At 36.4% G+C, this 16,652-nt stretch overlaps 1 protein-coding gene across 1 annotated transcript in view; it reads left to right on the top strand.

The window, feature by feature from the left end:
* Positions 1-16,410, top strand: part of DIAPH2 (diaphanous related formin 2) — a 235,640-nt gene extending 219,230 nt beyond the window's left edge. The window contains exon 28 of the mRNA XM_062627438.1: positions 11,531-16,410. Coding sequence (XP_062483422.1) covers positions 11,531-11,595 — 65 coding nt within the window. The 3' untranslated portion in view covers positions 11,596-16,410. The remainder of the gene's footprint in view (positions 1-11,530) is intronic.
* Positions 16,411-16,652: the final 242 nt, after the last annotated feature.

Here is a 16,652-nt window from a genome sequence, read left to right as displayed (position 1 = left end):
TTATAGTAAAAGTCACATACAGTATCTAGTTATTCTTGTTTGGGGTGAGTAGGGAAGTAACAGGCAGCAATGAGATCCTCTTGCCAGGCTGAGACAGGAGCTTTCCTTTATTATGTGACAAAGGGCACAGAAAAATGCAGCCTGTGCCAGCTGGTCAGACAGGAGTCATGTAGTTTTAGGTTTTCTCATAGCATATTCAGTTCTATTTAAATATTGCAAAATGCTGAATTGTAAATGCTAACCTAGCTATGAATAAAAAATGCTGATATTTTATTTAATCCAAAAATAATTATGGATAGTCTGCCTTTATTGTATTATTTAAAATATTTAACTTTACATGTAGACTATAAGTTATTGCAGAGTTATTTTTACATATATATATATATATAAAGAGAATTTGTTTCTGACACATAAAAAATACAGGAGACCGATTTTTGCAGGTTACAAGAGAAATTGCTTGTGACTAGAGCTGTCATTGTCTGGGTGGGGAGAAAAACTGTCCTAGCCAGTTTACATGCAACAGCAGGAAATACTTGCTTTTCAGGAGTGTCATCCAACTGCTGTTTCGAAAGAAATTCCTTTACAGAAAAAAGAGCTTTCTCTTTTTTCCCTGTCTTTGTGTTCATTACTTGGATGCTCTATGCAAAGGATAAAACATCTGTGCATGGGAGATGTAACTTCCAGCATTTAAGCTGCTAACGGATAAAAGTGGGCAGTGGAGGTGGGGTGATCCTACCGAGGCAAACGTGTTCTTATGCCACTCTTTAATAAAATATTGTAAGGACTAGCTAGAAAGCTTCCCCTTTGACTTTCATCTGTCGGGTTTTGATTGTAACTGTGTAAAGGGATTGCTATTGACTTCTATCAGGCAGTTTTGGAGAGGAGGTGAAAAGCCTTCTCTCCTGACTTTCTATATGTTTTGTCAAATCGAATACTTGCAGTTGAAGTGCGAAGTGAAGGCTGATGTCAAAAAATGCCTTCAGCACAAGCTGGTGCTGGTTTCTTACGACTTTCTTCTTTCTTAAAAGTATCAGATTAGATTGTAAAATGATGGCAATCTGGCTGGACATAAAGATGTTTATTGCAGGCTCAGCAGCCATTACGTATCATTAGTGAGAGGAGGCAAGGGACAAGGGGACCACTTTGGTGTCAGTTTGATTCTTTTTAAGGACAAATGTATTCAGATGGGAAGATGCTAACTTTATAGCTGCGTGTGTACTTGAAGTTCAGAACCTATTACTGTCCTTATTTCTTTGTCCTGCTTGTAACCTTACAGTCGACTCCCCTTCAAAGCAAATACAAATTGTGAGAGCACTGGTGTTAATAGGAGAGCTGGGAGTAGGACATTTTGGAGGCCATTTTAAATTACATTATTTATCAAGAGTATGGTTTATCATCATCAGACCAAATCTGTTCAGAATGTGAATACATATTTTTTGCACTGTCATACCCTTATTTCCATAACAGTAAAATAGCAGACACAATTAAAATAGGAAAACATCTTTTACATCAGCAGATCTGTCCTCTGATATACAACAGTTTTTCTTAGAGGATCTAATTTTACTATTGAACAAGTGCTAGAAGTGTGTGTAGCTGTGGAAGGAGACACATCTTCTGTGTTTTGAGGTTTGTTGTTTTCGACCTAGTTTATTTAGTCTCTGAAATTTGTTTCACCCTTCTGATTCATAAGATATACCTTTTCACGGTGCATGAGATACCATAAAGGTTACAAATTAGAAGCTCAGGGGGAAACATCTGAATAAATGTAATTTATTGAAGTAGACTTTTTTCCCTTTGTAACTGTTATTTAGACCCGACCTTCTTCCAGGATTGGACGCACCACATCACATATCTTGTCCTGTCTTTTTGGTGTTATTTTATGAAGTACTTTCAGTCATCTCACTTGGTTTAAAACAAATCATTCATGTCCTAAATGTTTCATTAGTCAGAATAATTAAGTTGATCAGGTCTGGGAGCATTGGAAGGGAAATAATAGGGTCACTGAAGCATTCAGGCCCTAATGGGAGCCTAAGTTCATTCAGATATCAAATCTAATAATTGTTTTACACCTATATACACACTCCCAGTGAGCCAGTTCACATTAAAGGTTTAGTGGTACACTTTCAATACTCTGTTTCAAGGGAATTTTACTACTGTTCTTAACAGACTAAGTTGTTCTGACTTCTTTCAACTTTGTTGGGTTTGTGTATTGGTTGTACTTTAGTTGATTACTCCCCTTTTCCACTGGAAAATATTTCAGTGTGAGAATTTCTTACTAGAGGTATGATATGAGTAATGTATTGCAAATCACATTGAATGGCAAGCAGAAAACCACGAAGGCTGCCGACTGAGTTTCACTGCTTTGAAACAATGTATTAGCAGAATTAAAATTTACTATATGCAATTTAAGAGCATTCAAAGTCTGAAGCTGAGTTTATACACAATTGTGTGCGTAGCACAGCCTAAGGATTGTAGGGATACTCAGAGCCATGATTGCTGCTTGAAAAGGGCAATTTTGTAAAGATGAGGTAAAAATCAGTATTACTGTGTGAGATTGTATGGGAAATGAAGCAATAATTATAACTTCTCAGTTTAACTGAATTCTCTGACAAATCTCCATGAATGCCAGCAGTACAGGCTGACACAAAAATACAAGTAAAGTTTATCATGAAAAAGAATAAAACAGTACTGAGTAGGAAAATGACATCTATTCATAGCAGTTTTCAGTGAATGCCGGGCTCGGATGCTGGTCACAGGGCTGCTTGTCACTGGAGAGGATTTGAACCGACGCAGTCGTTCCTTTTCATCTTCTTTTTGTTTTCTCACCTTTGTAAGTTTAGTTCTCAGCTGAGAGTCCAAAGTGAAAAAGAAATGGAAAATGGCTGTATATGTGCCTGCACTGTACTGACATGAAGGCCTATTTTCCTCTGTAATTTTAAAGGCCAGTTATCCTTGGAGGAAAGGAGAAAAATAGATTGATTTGTCTTGTAACCCCTGAGGCAGGCATGTGTTGTCTCAAACTAAGGCTTTTCCATTGCAGCTCTTGTGAAAGAGCTTTCAATGCATATCCCAAGTGGTCCTATTAAGAAAGAAAGCAAGCAAAGTCAAATTAAAATATTAAATAGATCATTTAAAGGTTCAAGGAATCTTGGCTTATTGCACTAATTCTTTTTTGGTTTTTAAATCTTTAAGGCTTGGAGTAAGCCATAGTAAAATTTATTTTAAACAGATTACTTGAAAATAGGGTTTACAAACCCATTTTTGTTCTATAAACACTTAACTTTGTTAGGTTCTCTTCAGCTCTGAATAGGACAAGTATTTACTTGCTTAATGGAACTGTGATACAGATGGTCACCATCCTCAATTCTGGTTGCAAAAGTGTTCCTTGTATTGTGTTCCCATACCGCATTGACTGTGGTCACAGCTGGTTTGCGCTGTTAGTAAATGTCATCACACAAGTCATTTAACATTAAAACATCTCACAGTGTTCATTTTTAAGGCATTTTTATGTATAACACATAGAACATAAATTGTTTTTCTCTGCATTTTCATACAACTCTAGGGCTACGATTAACATTGCCCAGCAAGCTAGGTGTGAGTGACAGCAGTAAGATTAGACATGTCCTTCCCTTCTAATCTGAGTGTCAGGACTTAAATCCTTTAGCTGTCTGTATTTTAAACCACACTCCATGCTACAGTGCTTCTGGCTATTAACAACTTTGATTTAGCAAGTTAAAAGGAATCCAAACATCCACATTTGTTTCGAATGAAAAATTGTGCATGTAGGCTGCTCTGGAAAACTTCTTAAAATAAAGGTTCTGTGTGTTACAGAAGCACAGACTGGTTTGGGTGGGAAGGGATCTTAAAGCTCATTCAGTTCCAACCACCGTCCACTAGACCAGGTTGCTACAAGCCCCACCCGACCTTGCCTAAATGACAAATCTAAACAACTAACACTTTTGAATCAAGTATTTTTGAAGAGAACAGGTATCTACATGCAAATCTGTCTTGCTTTAGTGCTTACTACATTACGATGATAATTTTGGCACTCCTGACTTGTGCAAATAACTCAGGAGAGGTGTATCTGCCATGCAATCTGGGGAGATCTCCTCAATTAAGTCTGTTGCAGATCTTCTATCCTAAAAATCTCTTCAACAGCCACACAGATTCAGTGAGGTTTTCTTTCTTACTCAGTTCTTCTAAAACCTTTTCTTACTCTTCAACAGCTTTTCTTCCTTATCTATATATTGCTAAACATCCTGCTCACAGGTTAACAATATAGTTTTTTAATTATTATAAGATCAACACATGATGCCTTTATAATTCATGTGTTTCAGCCGTTACATGTGCTGTCCGGTTTTGAGGGCTTTAAAAAGCAAACTAAACCTACTGTTTCTCTGGTGTAAGGGTGGGCTTCTTTTCCTCCATCATATTAACATATACTGTGTATATGCTGAGGTTATCACTCGGCTTTCACATGGAAGTCTGGGGTTGGACCTGAACCAAACCAGTCTTTATAGAATTTGACCTCACAGCAACAGGGTTTGCTTGAAACCTAAATGTTTACTTTGAAATTGATGCTAAAACAACCAGTTTAGCTGTCGTTTAAGTTTGATTATCAAGCATTAGAGATTCTGTCGGGGGGGGGGGGGGGAAGCTGAGACCAGGGATGTTATATCACTTGGTCTTCTTGATCTTTTCTCATTTTTGGTTACAAAAGTATTAAATCTGAATGAATGTGAACTGACTCCATGTGTTAGTTGTAAAGAGTCTAGTTCTGATTTTGCCAGGCGTGTGTAGGGTGACTGTTGAGGTTGAAATAAGTGTTTAAAAAACCAAAAGATTAAAAGAAAACATATTAACTGTACAGTTTCCTTAACCTAGTTAGAAAACTATTTTATTTGCTTGTTTCGTTTATTTGCAATAAAAATCTTCTGGAAAGTGCTGTCTATTGCAGAAAGTCCTTTCTGAGGTATTACTTTGGCAGCATTTCTCCCATAACTGATTTTTACCTCATTGCTTTTTTTTCTATGTAGGCCACCCATTTTGAAAGATCAATTTGAAATCAAATCTCATAGAGATGGACTGAAACTTAACAGAATTGAGGTTAGGAGAGCTATTTTCTCTCAAAGTGCTGTTGCGCAAAAGGACTTTGTTCTAGATACCAACAACAGTTTTGAAGCTCTTAATTTCCTTGACTAGCTTATTTCTCAGTTGGTATTCTCTAATAGTGTCATAGGTACAGGCCAGGCACTCGAGAGAACAGTATTCAGCTGTGGCTATTAAAGACGTGGTGGAGATTGATGGCCTTCCCTGCTGGTTTACACTATATCAATTGTGCTTCTGTCTTATGTTCCATCAATTCCATTTTCCAAATAGATTTACCTTTCATTGTTGGTAATCCAAGCTGATGAAGGTGCATGCAGTCAATAAATAAAGATAATAAAGTTAATTCTTGTCATGGCTTGCTCTTGAAAGCAATTGATAATACACTGTTACCTCAAATGACATTCTAACTTGGCTTCAGTTTTCCCTATGCAGAGATGGCTCCAAGAGAAAACTAGAGGCTACCCAAGCTGCAGTGATTTAAATATATTCTAGCTTGTCCCAGTTTTAATCAATGACACGATATAGAAAATAGTTATATCTGTCAGAAAAAAAGTGACACTTATAAAACGCAAGTCAGATTTCCACTTTTATCCGAGGAAGTGTCAGTGCCATCACAGACGCACTGTTTGTTCCTTGGAATTATCATCTATTGTGACAGTTTATCCATTTAAAATGCTCTTAAATGACCAGCTTACACATTTTTTGTGTAGTCATTCTGTACTTACAGGAAATTATTTTTTCCATGTTATATGTTTGTGGTGCTTGCTGAAGTACCTGGAACTGTGTGAGCTTTTTTCCCTTGGGTTGCTCATGAAAACAAGATGTGTTTCAGTAGGATTTCCTAGGGAACAAAATTTTCCATGAATGAATAAATTAATGTTTGATGGAAATGCTTCCATTGATTCCTGAAGGCATGGGCAATACAAATTCCCTTACAGCATGCATTTCTGCATCTTTTGCATAGTCAAAATTATTTCCAAAAGATGAAATGTTAAATATTCATTGTCAAATGTTCTACCTTCTTCATATGGTCATTTTAAAGTCAACTCAAGGTGGTAGCTTCTTTCACTGAGCTTTAAACACCTTTCATTCTTGTCAGCTATGGGAGGGTTAATTCTTTCACATTGGGGACCTCAGTAAGGAAGGAGAAAAAGGTTAAAAAAGGAAAAAGAACAAAGATGTGGTGACTGTGCAAGTTAATGGTGTGAGTTCTTTAAATATATTAGCATTTCAGAGTTCTTACTGCAGTCATGCCCTCCAGCTTGTGCTTCAGCACAAGGATTGCTAGCTGAGCACCCTGTGCTGTACACTGCCCCTCTTCCAGTTTAACATTAACATAATCAAATTAGTCTGTTATTAATTTGATTAACATAGTGCTTATTAACTAAGACATCCTTTAAAATACATGTTGTTCAGGTATAGGGGTCCTGCAACAACTGTCTTTGATGAATGTAGAATAGGTCTGGTAGTACTTATTCCTGATGCCCCTGATACTCTGTTTAGCTCTTTCTCTTACAACATTTAGGTGCTTTGCTTTCTGCATATAAATTAATGTTTCAACCCTTTTGCTTTAAAAAAAAAGGGCAAAAAGTAATTATCTGCATCAGTCATGTTTGGCTATTGGGTTTGTGAGGGTTTGTGTGATTCTGGGAGTTTGTTATTGCTGGTTTTCTAATGCTAGCCAAGGGGTGCTGCAGTTATTTACATAAGGAGGAACTTACCTAGTCTGCTGATGAGCACTCTAGGAAAGACTGCAAGGAACTAAGTATTCAAAATCAGTCCAGTGATTGACTTGACTGCAGTAATTAAGGCACAAAGAAACACTTTCTATGCTTTAACTGGCTGGAAAAATCCTGGAGAATTAGTCACCTAGGGTACCAAGCCCAAGGTAGCAGTTTATAATACAATTATAATTTTAAATATAAGCCATGTCAGAGAGAGAACTTTTTTTGTGGTGGTTACAGGATAATCCAGATTCCAATGAAGCCCCTTGGAGGGATGCTTTTGTAGATTCTTGTCTTTTCCTATTATCAGATATCTCAGTGTCATGATCAGCCCGTTCGATTCCACAACATCTATATCATTACCAGCATTGCTTGCTCATATAAAGTAAGGTTTATAATTAGGAGAGCACAAAGTTACTACCTAGAGGAGAGGATAAGAGGAAAGCAAAATGGAAAAGTCATTTAATGTTAGCGTTGAAGTTCTGCAAAACACCATTAATTTTTCTGCTAGTATAACTTTAACGTGATAACAAGCCACGGAGTCAATAAAACCGTTGCAGCTATTGAGACTTCTCTTTTAATAACAGAACTTATGAAGGAGCATTAAGGAAAGGAAAAATGCATTTTACAGAGCATAGTTTTTGCAAACTGTTTTCCTCTCCCCTACCAGTGTGTTTTTAGTTAATTTCTAATGTAATTTCTAATGCTTAATACATTCAAAGTATAAGGGAGAAGGTCTTAAGGGTGAAGTTGGCAAATTCCATACAATTAAAATACATTGTCTGAAAATAATTGTTTAGATTTTTTTGCTTGCTTTCTGGCATATATTTATTGTACTTATACACTAAGTTTATTGGTAGGTTTGCCTTTTTTTTTCCATCAATAGATTCATGTTACGTGGTGAATGATGTGTACATATCAAAACCATTTCTACAAATATCTTGCATGTTCTAGATATCACTTATTCCCATCTTGGTACTGTGTTGCGTACAAAAACACTTGAGCAAGTAATTGTTGTTATAACAAAGTCCATATATTTCTTCTAATGTAGGTGTAAAGTTTGTATAGTCAAGATTATATTCCAGTATTATATATGCTAGAAAGGAAGTGTCATAGCTCTTAATGCTGTATTTGCTTCTTTTGAATTTGATCCAGGAAGCTAAAAGATGAAGATTATTTTATAAAATAAACATATGCTGTTTCCTGTTTTAAGCCTTCCTTGCTCTACCTTCTACTGCAACAAGAAAAGGTCTGTTACTTGATTGAGAGATCACCTTAAATTCATGTATCATTTTTGAGATAGACTGTGATGTCTAATACGAGCATTGTGGATGTTTCCTACATTCCCTAGTTCTAAAAGAGATGGACTTTTGACATTAAAGAAACAAAGTTTTCAGCTGCATGAGTATATGGGTTACCCAGAAAATGTGACTGATACGTGCAGAACCTGTTGCCATATTTTCTAGTAATTTTTACATGCTTCAGAAGTGTAGACCTGAGACCTTTGGCAATGATTTAGGGCTTAATTTTACATACTGTTAGCTTCCTGCTACTGCCTTTCATTTTCCCTCCCTTCCTCTGCAATACAAGTGAATAGTTTTACCATGTATTGATGTTACATGTATTTTTATGCTAGAATAGTCACAGTCATGTTTATAAGCCAGTCTTATTTTGTGTTCTATTCAGTATGGTCTGTAACATAAATAAAAGTAAATACAGCTGTTAGAGATAACTGAGTGTGTATGTTGAAAGCATTATAGATGTCATGATTCTAAAAGCTTGTCCTAGAGTCACAGAAATACCAGCCCAAGCCACTTCCTGATCCTAACATGAAACCCTTTGTTTTCACCTAATGAATATGTTTATACATATGTTTATAAATGCACAAGCACTGTTTACATCTAGTGAAGGCGTCTATATGCATCTCTATATATATCTGTACACATCCTAATGTTTCATTTTTTAACCAGGTGTAAATCTGCACACACGCACAAGGTGGCTTGCAGATCCACCACCGAATAAAATAGGTCTCTTTATAAAGAAGAAATACTTTAGTTTTACCTCCAAAATTTTCAGATACATTAAAGCTTTCACACTGATAGTATATAAATCTAATCCTCACATTTTTTATAATGAGCTGAAAATGTTATCAAAGTGTAATTTATATCCTGTCTGCTTTTCTTTTAGTAAGAGTCACCACAAAGCACTGTAAGCTTTGCAAAGAAATTTCTTGCAACTGCTGACATAGATTCTCACTGATAATAATGGAATCTTTGTACCTTAGTTTCCCTGATTGGAAGAACCTGTGGTTCTTCCCAGTCTCTCTTGAATCGTTTAGGTTTTAGATAGAAAATATAATTACTTGCATTTAAAAACTGGAAATAATTTAAAAGAATAGATCATTTCTCGTAATTGGGAAAATAGTTTGTTCGGCATCAGCTGAAGAAATGATAGTGCTTCTAGCTTTTACAGTTTTGTGTTTAAGTCCCAGCTCCATTGTGCGACTCCAGGTGGAACTGAACTGTCATTTGCAGAAAATGCCTCTACCATGATGGGATAAACCAACCAAACCCAAAACAGAAAGGAGAAAAATCTAAAAATAACCGCATATGGAAAAATTAGCAGTTTTTAGACTCTCTTAGTCTGTTTTTAACCTGTACAGTTAACAATCTTGAAATTAAAGCAAGAAATAGTCCACTGGTGAAGGTCCTTCTCTCCAGTGAGAGCAAGTACCACTAGACCTTTTGCTTCACTGTCATAGAGGAATTGCAGCACAGTTGAGTTAATAATTTTGCTTTTTGGGTTTTAGACAGCATTTCTGTCCTTTAATTTCCAGTGCCTACTGACACTGCAACCAGTGTAGAGATTTATTCCCATGCAAACCAGATCGACTTAGGGTAATTTGAATACTTTATGCATGGATAGATTCATTAAGAAAAGGAGGCAAGGCAGAACTATAAAAAGAACTAATAATCTTGCTAAAGGAGCCGTTAATTCCCTATAGCATTGGAGACACTCACTGAACAGGGAAAAGGAAGGTTAGTTTTGCAGAGTCCATGCAGTCTCCACAGTCATCCTCTGTTCTTTGTCCGGGAAGAGATCGCAGACATGACTTCCTTTGTCTTCTCCAGAGCCTTCTTTAATGTGCTTGGACCACTTCTGGCTTTGTTAGCTTAGAATAGAATCATAGACTGGTTGATGCTGAAAGGGACCTGTGGATGTCACCTTGCCCATGCCCTGCTCAAGCAGGGTCACCTGGGTCCACTTGTCCATGATTCTGTCTAGATAGGTTTTGAATATCTCTAAGAGAGACTCCATAATCTTTCCAGGTAACCCATTCCAGTGCTCAGTCACCTTCACAATAAAAAAGTGGTTCCTGATACTCAGGAGTAACCTCCTCTGTTCCAGTTTGTGCCTGTTGCCTCTGGTCCTCCAGCTGGGCACTGCTGCAAAGGGCTTGGCTCCAGCCCCGTTCACCTTAAGGTATTTATATACATTGGTGAGACCCCACACTGGTCTTTGCTCCAGCCTTTCCTGGGACTCTGTGACAGAGACATTCCATTACTAGCTTTTTCCAAGAATGTATTTCTACCCATCAGACTTGTTGGGATCTCATGCTTTATGCCTGAACCTTCAGCCTCAACCCAAGCTTAGAGCTTCCCCACAGAGAACCAGGAACACATGCTGTTCCAGTCTGTGCATGCTGGGAACACAGCTAAATCAGCTCATTTGGGAACCAGCTGAGAAAACTTGCCTGCCTGCAGTTTGTCTGTCAGACTGCTTCAGAAGTGACTGTTGGTTTAGAATATTCCAATACCATGGAGGAGTTCCAGACATATATTGTGAAACCCTGATGCTGTAGCAATGTAGATACTGTACTCATGCAAAGAACAGCAATATGAATATGATATGAGAGAATAAAAAAGTCAAAAGTAAGCAGTCATCCCCCTCAAAAAAAGTAAAGAAAATTTGTGTGGCAGGACCACATTATTCAAAAGATCAAAACCTCCAGAAAACAAAGTGGGGGTTAATTTTCTGCCCCTTTGTGTGTGCGTGTGTGTGTGTGTGTGTGTGTGTGTTCATCGCTTTAAAGTTTTATTTTAAAGTCATTTAGGCCTGTGGCTGGTACTTCATGATTGTTTTCCTGTGATAGGGACATTTATTATTCATTGCAATAATTACTGTGTAATATTTTATACTTAAAGTTGTTCACATTGCACAATCAGGAAATGCTTAGGAAGTGGCTGATTTAACTGTTCTATTTTTAACTGTGTACCAAATTATGTTGGTATTAGTGCTTCTGTACTTGTAGGCTTTTCAGCACCACACTGGTCAGTACGTTCTCATGAAACTTAATGTATTTTTCCAGAGCTTCTTAGCATAATTGTTTATAAAAGAAGATTTTTACCCAGAATTTGAGTTATTGTGTGCCGTTTCCAAGGGGACAGTGTTTCAGGATTCTCCTAATGCTTTTATCACCCAGCTTCTCTGATTGAGAAAGTAATTTCTTACTGATTGCAGAACTCTTGAACTCAGTCTGGCAGCTGCAGTGTGAAACTTCTCTGATCCAGTCTCCTGGTTATTTATTTACATATAATTTGAAATGATTTTCAGGGCTGTTTGAAAACCTCTTGACATTGCATTATCCGTATTGCAAATCTTACTGTGATTTCTTTTTTCCTCTCTTTGTATTGCAGATAACAGACGAGTGACTTTGGAAAGGTCTCGTTCTCGCCACAATGGAGCAATTGCAGCCGTATGATTCTTCTGATGCCAAAGAATTAGTGAATTGTTTTATTTACAGTTAAATGGATATACTTTGAAAAGAGTTTATCATACAAATTGGCAATGATCATAAAGGAATACTGGTATCAAGTACGTGAGAAGATGTATAAATATGTATTTTAAAAGCTATTGCTAAATAATCCACATACTGTATCTTATCACCCCAACTACCAAGATCTGTAAACAGTGTTAAGCAGTAGGATATATTTCTTATTTTCTTATGTTCTTTCTTCAGTTTTTTTTTGTTGTTTCTTTTTTTAACAATCCCTGGGTTTTTTTGTTCTTTGAAGATGACAACTTTCATGAAAAGAGTTGGGGATTTTTAGGTTATGTTTTATATGGGTAAGAAAATACGGATTTGTTGAAAGAATACAGCTGTGGATTCCATTTGCAGTTCTGATTTGGACATGAAAGGATAAAATAATAAAATTGAATGTTAATAAATTCAGAGATGAGCTGGTCTACATTATCACAATGTGTTTTGTAACCATGAAAAGCAATGCATAGCCCCAGTCAGGTTGCTGAAAACCTTATCTCAGTGTAAAGCCTGGTGGATTCAGCTATTTTGGCTGCACATAGGATATACCACATATCTACACGTTTGGTGAGATGATGATGTATAGTTACTTATCACTGCTAAATGAATTTAAATGAAACAGAGCATAGGATTTTACCAAAATTGAATGGTATCAAGGGCAGGATATGTTTTTAATTGTATCAAAGGAGGGATTTTTCTAATAATGCACTTATATATTCTTTATAAAGATATTTGGGGGAAAATAATGACTGTCCTATTTTAATTACGCTAAAAAGACCTTTGTGTAGGTTTTTAGAGATGAGCTACATTATGAAGTTATTCAGAACTGCCTCTGAGTTTTCCCTCTGTTTCTCAGGTAAAAAATGTAGCGGGATCTCTACTGATGGATTTTAATGCTGAGGGTTTAGCAGCTAAGAACAGATTTTCTACCTGGAGCACTCTATAGCAGTGATCAATGATTGCAGCAGTCTGATTTTTTGGGAAGCTCCTCCCATTCTACTTTGTATACAGGCCCCTTGCACTGCAGTACCTCAGGTGAGCAGTCAGTTCAGTAGCTGACACTGTGTATGTTCTGCCACTCAATGAGAAACTATAGTTCTCTTTTCTCCCCAGACTCTAGTTGAATGTACAATGTGTTTGATGGGCAGGGCAGTCTTCACCATCCTTTTTACTAAAGGTTTGTTGCTTATCTGGATGGGATGGAGGATTGTAAGTGGGGGTTCCACTGGAACTACTCCTGTTGCTCAGCTATGATATTTAAAGAAAAATAGGATCCTGTGTAGCAGATGGCACTTGTTCTCAAATTATAATTGCTTTTCACTGGTGTTTATTGCCTGATGTTATGGGGAACTTTTTCTTTTTAATGTTATATAAAGCATATTTGGAAGGTAAGGTGTCCCATTGTTTTCTGTGCACAAACTGCTAGCTCTAGAGGAGCATTTGATCCTGGGGCAGTGTAACTTTGCACTACTGCTTGAGCCAAGCATCTTTGTACAGTAGTCTTTTTTGCTTCTGCAGTATGATACTCCTAAGACTGACTAGTGTAGGATAAATTCTCACAGTTTCAAACTGCACTGGTCAATCTCCAATTATTGTAAGAAAAGATGCAGCTCCTTTTCAATCTAGTATTGAAAGAATTTTTACTTTATTCAAAGGAAACAGGGGCTTTGCCCAATTGTCTTCAGAGGAAATGGGCTTTGCCCATTTCTGTATCTCTAAACACAGGAATATGACTGAAGCCTAGTGAAATGTGTGCTGTCAACTACTACTCTTCCTAAACTCTTTGGGGTTTTTTGTGGTTTTAGTAACAAACTGAAGAGTTTTATGGTACTTCAGGAAAAAATACATGCAACAGGATTCTGTCTCCCTGTTCATCAGTAACAGATACAAAGGATTATATCCTGTGTTGTCTAAGGTCAACATCAACCTTGTGTTGAAGCATAACTTCCTAAAATGGAACTACTACATTTACAGTTATAAAAATGTACTTAATATACAAAGCCAGTTTGAAAGGATTAGGTTCATAATGTCTATATAAATTTGTGCTACAATCAACAGTGTATTAGAATTCAGATTTCAAAATGAGCGTTTTGCTGGGATTTACAAGTATTGGTATAATCTTTATATGTGCAAACTCAAAAGCTCACAACAGAATCTTTATACTGTAGCAGTAATTATTAGTGCACGAATCTTTCATTTCCATGGGTGGTTATTTTTTTCCTTTAAGCTCTGTGAAAGCTGACTACAGATTTTAAAGAACCAAATCTTAGGGGAAAAAAAAAAAAAAAAGGCAAATCCAAAATAACATCATCCGATGCTTCTATTTTACTACTATTTTTTTCGTATTTGAAACATTTATATAATTTAATGGACATATCTGTTAGAACAAAGGTGTCTTTCAAAGGAAAACTAGTTTAGAAGATAATTTATGTAAATATAGGGTGCTCGTATTTATGAAGTCTAAAATATTTTCTGAAATTGATGCTGGTCACTTTGTCTTTTGATAGTTTTTCAGTCTATATTAAATTGCAGATATTTTTAATGTTTTTATTCTTGCTCTAATTTTCAGAGGTGTCACATGTTTATCTAGAAGTGTAGAAGAGTAGCACCTTTTTCAGAAATGCACTTGCCTTATTTTCTAATTTTAAAGAAAATGAACTATATCAGTTAAATTATATTTGTATTCAAAGTAATCCCAGAAAGAAAATCGCTGGAGGGTTCGTACATAAATTTCTCACTGATTATGTTTCTCTATATGTCCCCTGAGACATGGCGTTAACAGTATACCAGCACATCTGTTTGCATTCACATTTTACCAGGTACAAGTACTGAAGAGACTTTTTTTGTTCTGATGTTACACTGTTTACATTTCTTAGTTTATTTAAGAGGAAGATACTCTTACCTTTGCAATGAATTGAGCTAAATTTGCAGTTGGTGTGGGAATGAAATGTTTAAATCATATACAAATATACATCTCTGTTGCGTAACTACTGGCTGTACAGATCAGAAATGTAAAGACACTAGGCATTTTCTGCTCAAGTTTCCTGTGGTTTACTGAGGAAAAAGTGCAACACAGTTTGTCATGTATGTTTGTTTGTGATTCAACAAATCTCCTTTCCCGGCACTTAAATGACGTTTGGTTTAAGTGTTAATCATATTATGAACTGATGCTAAAGCCAAAAGAAAATTAGTGCCTCGGAGGGCATTGACAAACAGCTTCAGGAAGTATTCCCAGAAATACTATTATTATTAATTTGTTCTGCTTTTAGACAACCATGGTCAATATGAAGAATGTTATCTAAAATTATCTGCTCTTTCTGGAAAATTGAGATACAAATACAAGAACTCCCATAGTTCCCTTCTGTAATATGCAAATAGTTATAAATATCTGTATATTTTTGCATTTTTGTGTGTGGTATATGTACTACCTCAGACAAATGCTGTAAAAACATGTAATGTTTTCATGGTTTCTAGCCAAACCACAATTCATCAGTGACCTACTTTAAATTCATCCCACAGTGTACAAATGGTTTGCAAAACTGAGAATCTGGCTGAGTTTTAGGTTTGGCTCTGGAAATCCTCCTATAGCTTTCATTAAGAAAACTTTGCAGTGCTCAGCTTTTGCATCCCTCAGGCAAATCCTGCTTTGATGGGTGAATTTAGTACTTCCTACACTGAGAATGATATAGCTAGTAAATATTTAAAGCCGGTAATAGTTCTGTGGGAGCAAACTTACCTATATATGTAAATTGCTTCTTATCCATTAAACAAAGGCTTGGCTGAATTATACTTTAATGTTTGCCTTCAAATTGCTGAGAGGCCAGGCACAACAAATGCTAAGTGATGAAGCAGTGTGAAGCCCACCTCTCATGTGCCATACTGTATCTGCAAGTTATTCAGTTTTAAATAGATATCGTAAGAAACCTCGACTTCTCTTCCTCTGCAGTACGTACACACATGCACACGCATGCACACAAGATGTAAATAAATTAACAAAAATCAAAGCAGATAAAGCCAAATCCCTCAGCTTCAGGTGTCTCTGTTTCAGATCACGTACTGCTTTTGTGCACAAGAGAGGGAGTTGTGTAAGCCTGTGAATTCTGCAGTCCTGCAAGTTGTCACTCAGCACTCACTGATATCATTAGAAGGATGCTAACGGAGAAGGATTTGGTTTTGTAGTGCTTCTTTTAGCACTGTTTGAGGTGATACATATGCCACAGAATGTGAACAATAATCTACTGCAGTTTAGTTGGTCTGCTATCATGCACCATTTGGTTTCCCTTTTGGAAGTCTCATGACTCCTGATGCCAACAGAAAAAAAAAAGAAAAAGAAAAAAAAAAAGGTGACAAAACTCATGCATTTCTATTTTTTAAACAGCTCTGTGTTTGTATGTAATGTTTAAAATAGGAATTTGATGAAATCACAGCCTGGCCATTGTTAATTCATGTATTCTGAAAACTGTAATAAAGATCTCCATAACATGATTTTGCTAGGTGCGCCAATGTTTTGCTTGTTTATAGTGATTGTTACCTGTTGAGTCCCATCACTTCCAAATCTTGTTTTGTTATATGAAATTCTCACACTGAAATTACTTTCCATTTTAGCTTGCTGACTTTTTATGGATCTCTGGGTTTTTTTTTCTCTGAGGTGTCAAGTATATTTGACTTGAATATGGGGAAAAAGGTACCTTTTTCTGATGGGAGGAGGACTTGAAATCCAAAATCATCCCCAAAGTGTATAATTAAAAACAAAAACGCATTAAATCCTGGTGATACCATTTTATTTTTACAAAAATAACAATAAAAGGGAATCACTAAACAAATTCCATGGGTCCATATTTATTTTAAGTGGCTAGATTCCAGTACTGGCTTTTTAAGACAGACCCATAGTCAGCCAGACAGTTGCCGGTGGTGGTGTCCAAATTCCTTAATTCATTTGGTCACAAAATGATCTTAATGGAATAGAAACTTGACAGACTTTTACCTTCAAAACTGTA

Source organism: Pezoporus occidentalis, unplaced genomic scaffold, assembly GCF_034315485.1.
Source record: "Pezoporus occidentalis ecotype Australia unplaced genomic scaffold, CSIRO_AGI_Poc_V1 ctg30, whole genome shotgun sequence".
Taxonomy (NCBI): domain Eukaryota; kingdom Metazoa; phylum Chordata; class Aves; order Psittaciformes; family Psittacidae; genus Pezoporus; species Pezoporus occidentalis.
The sequence above is the reverse complement of the archived record's forward strand: the minus strand, read 5'-3'. Positions and strand labels throughout refer to the sequence as shown.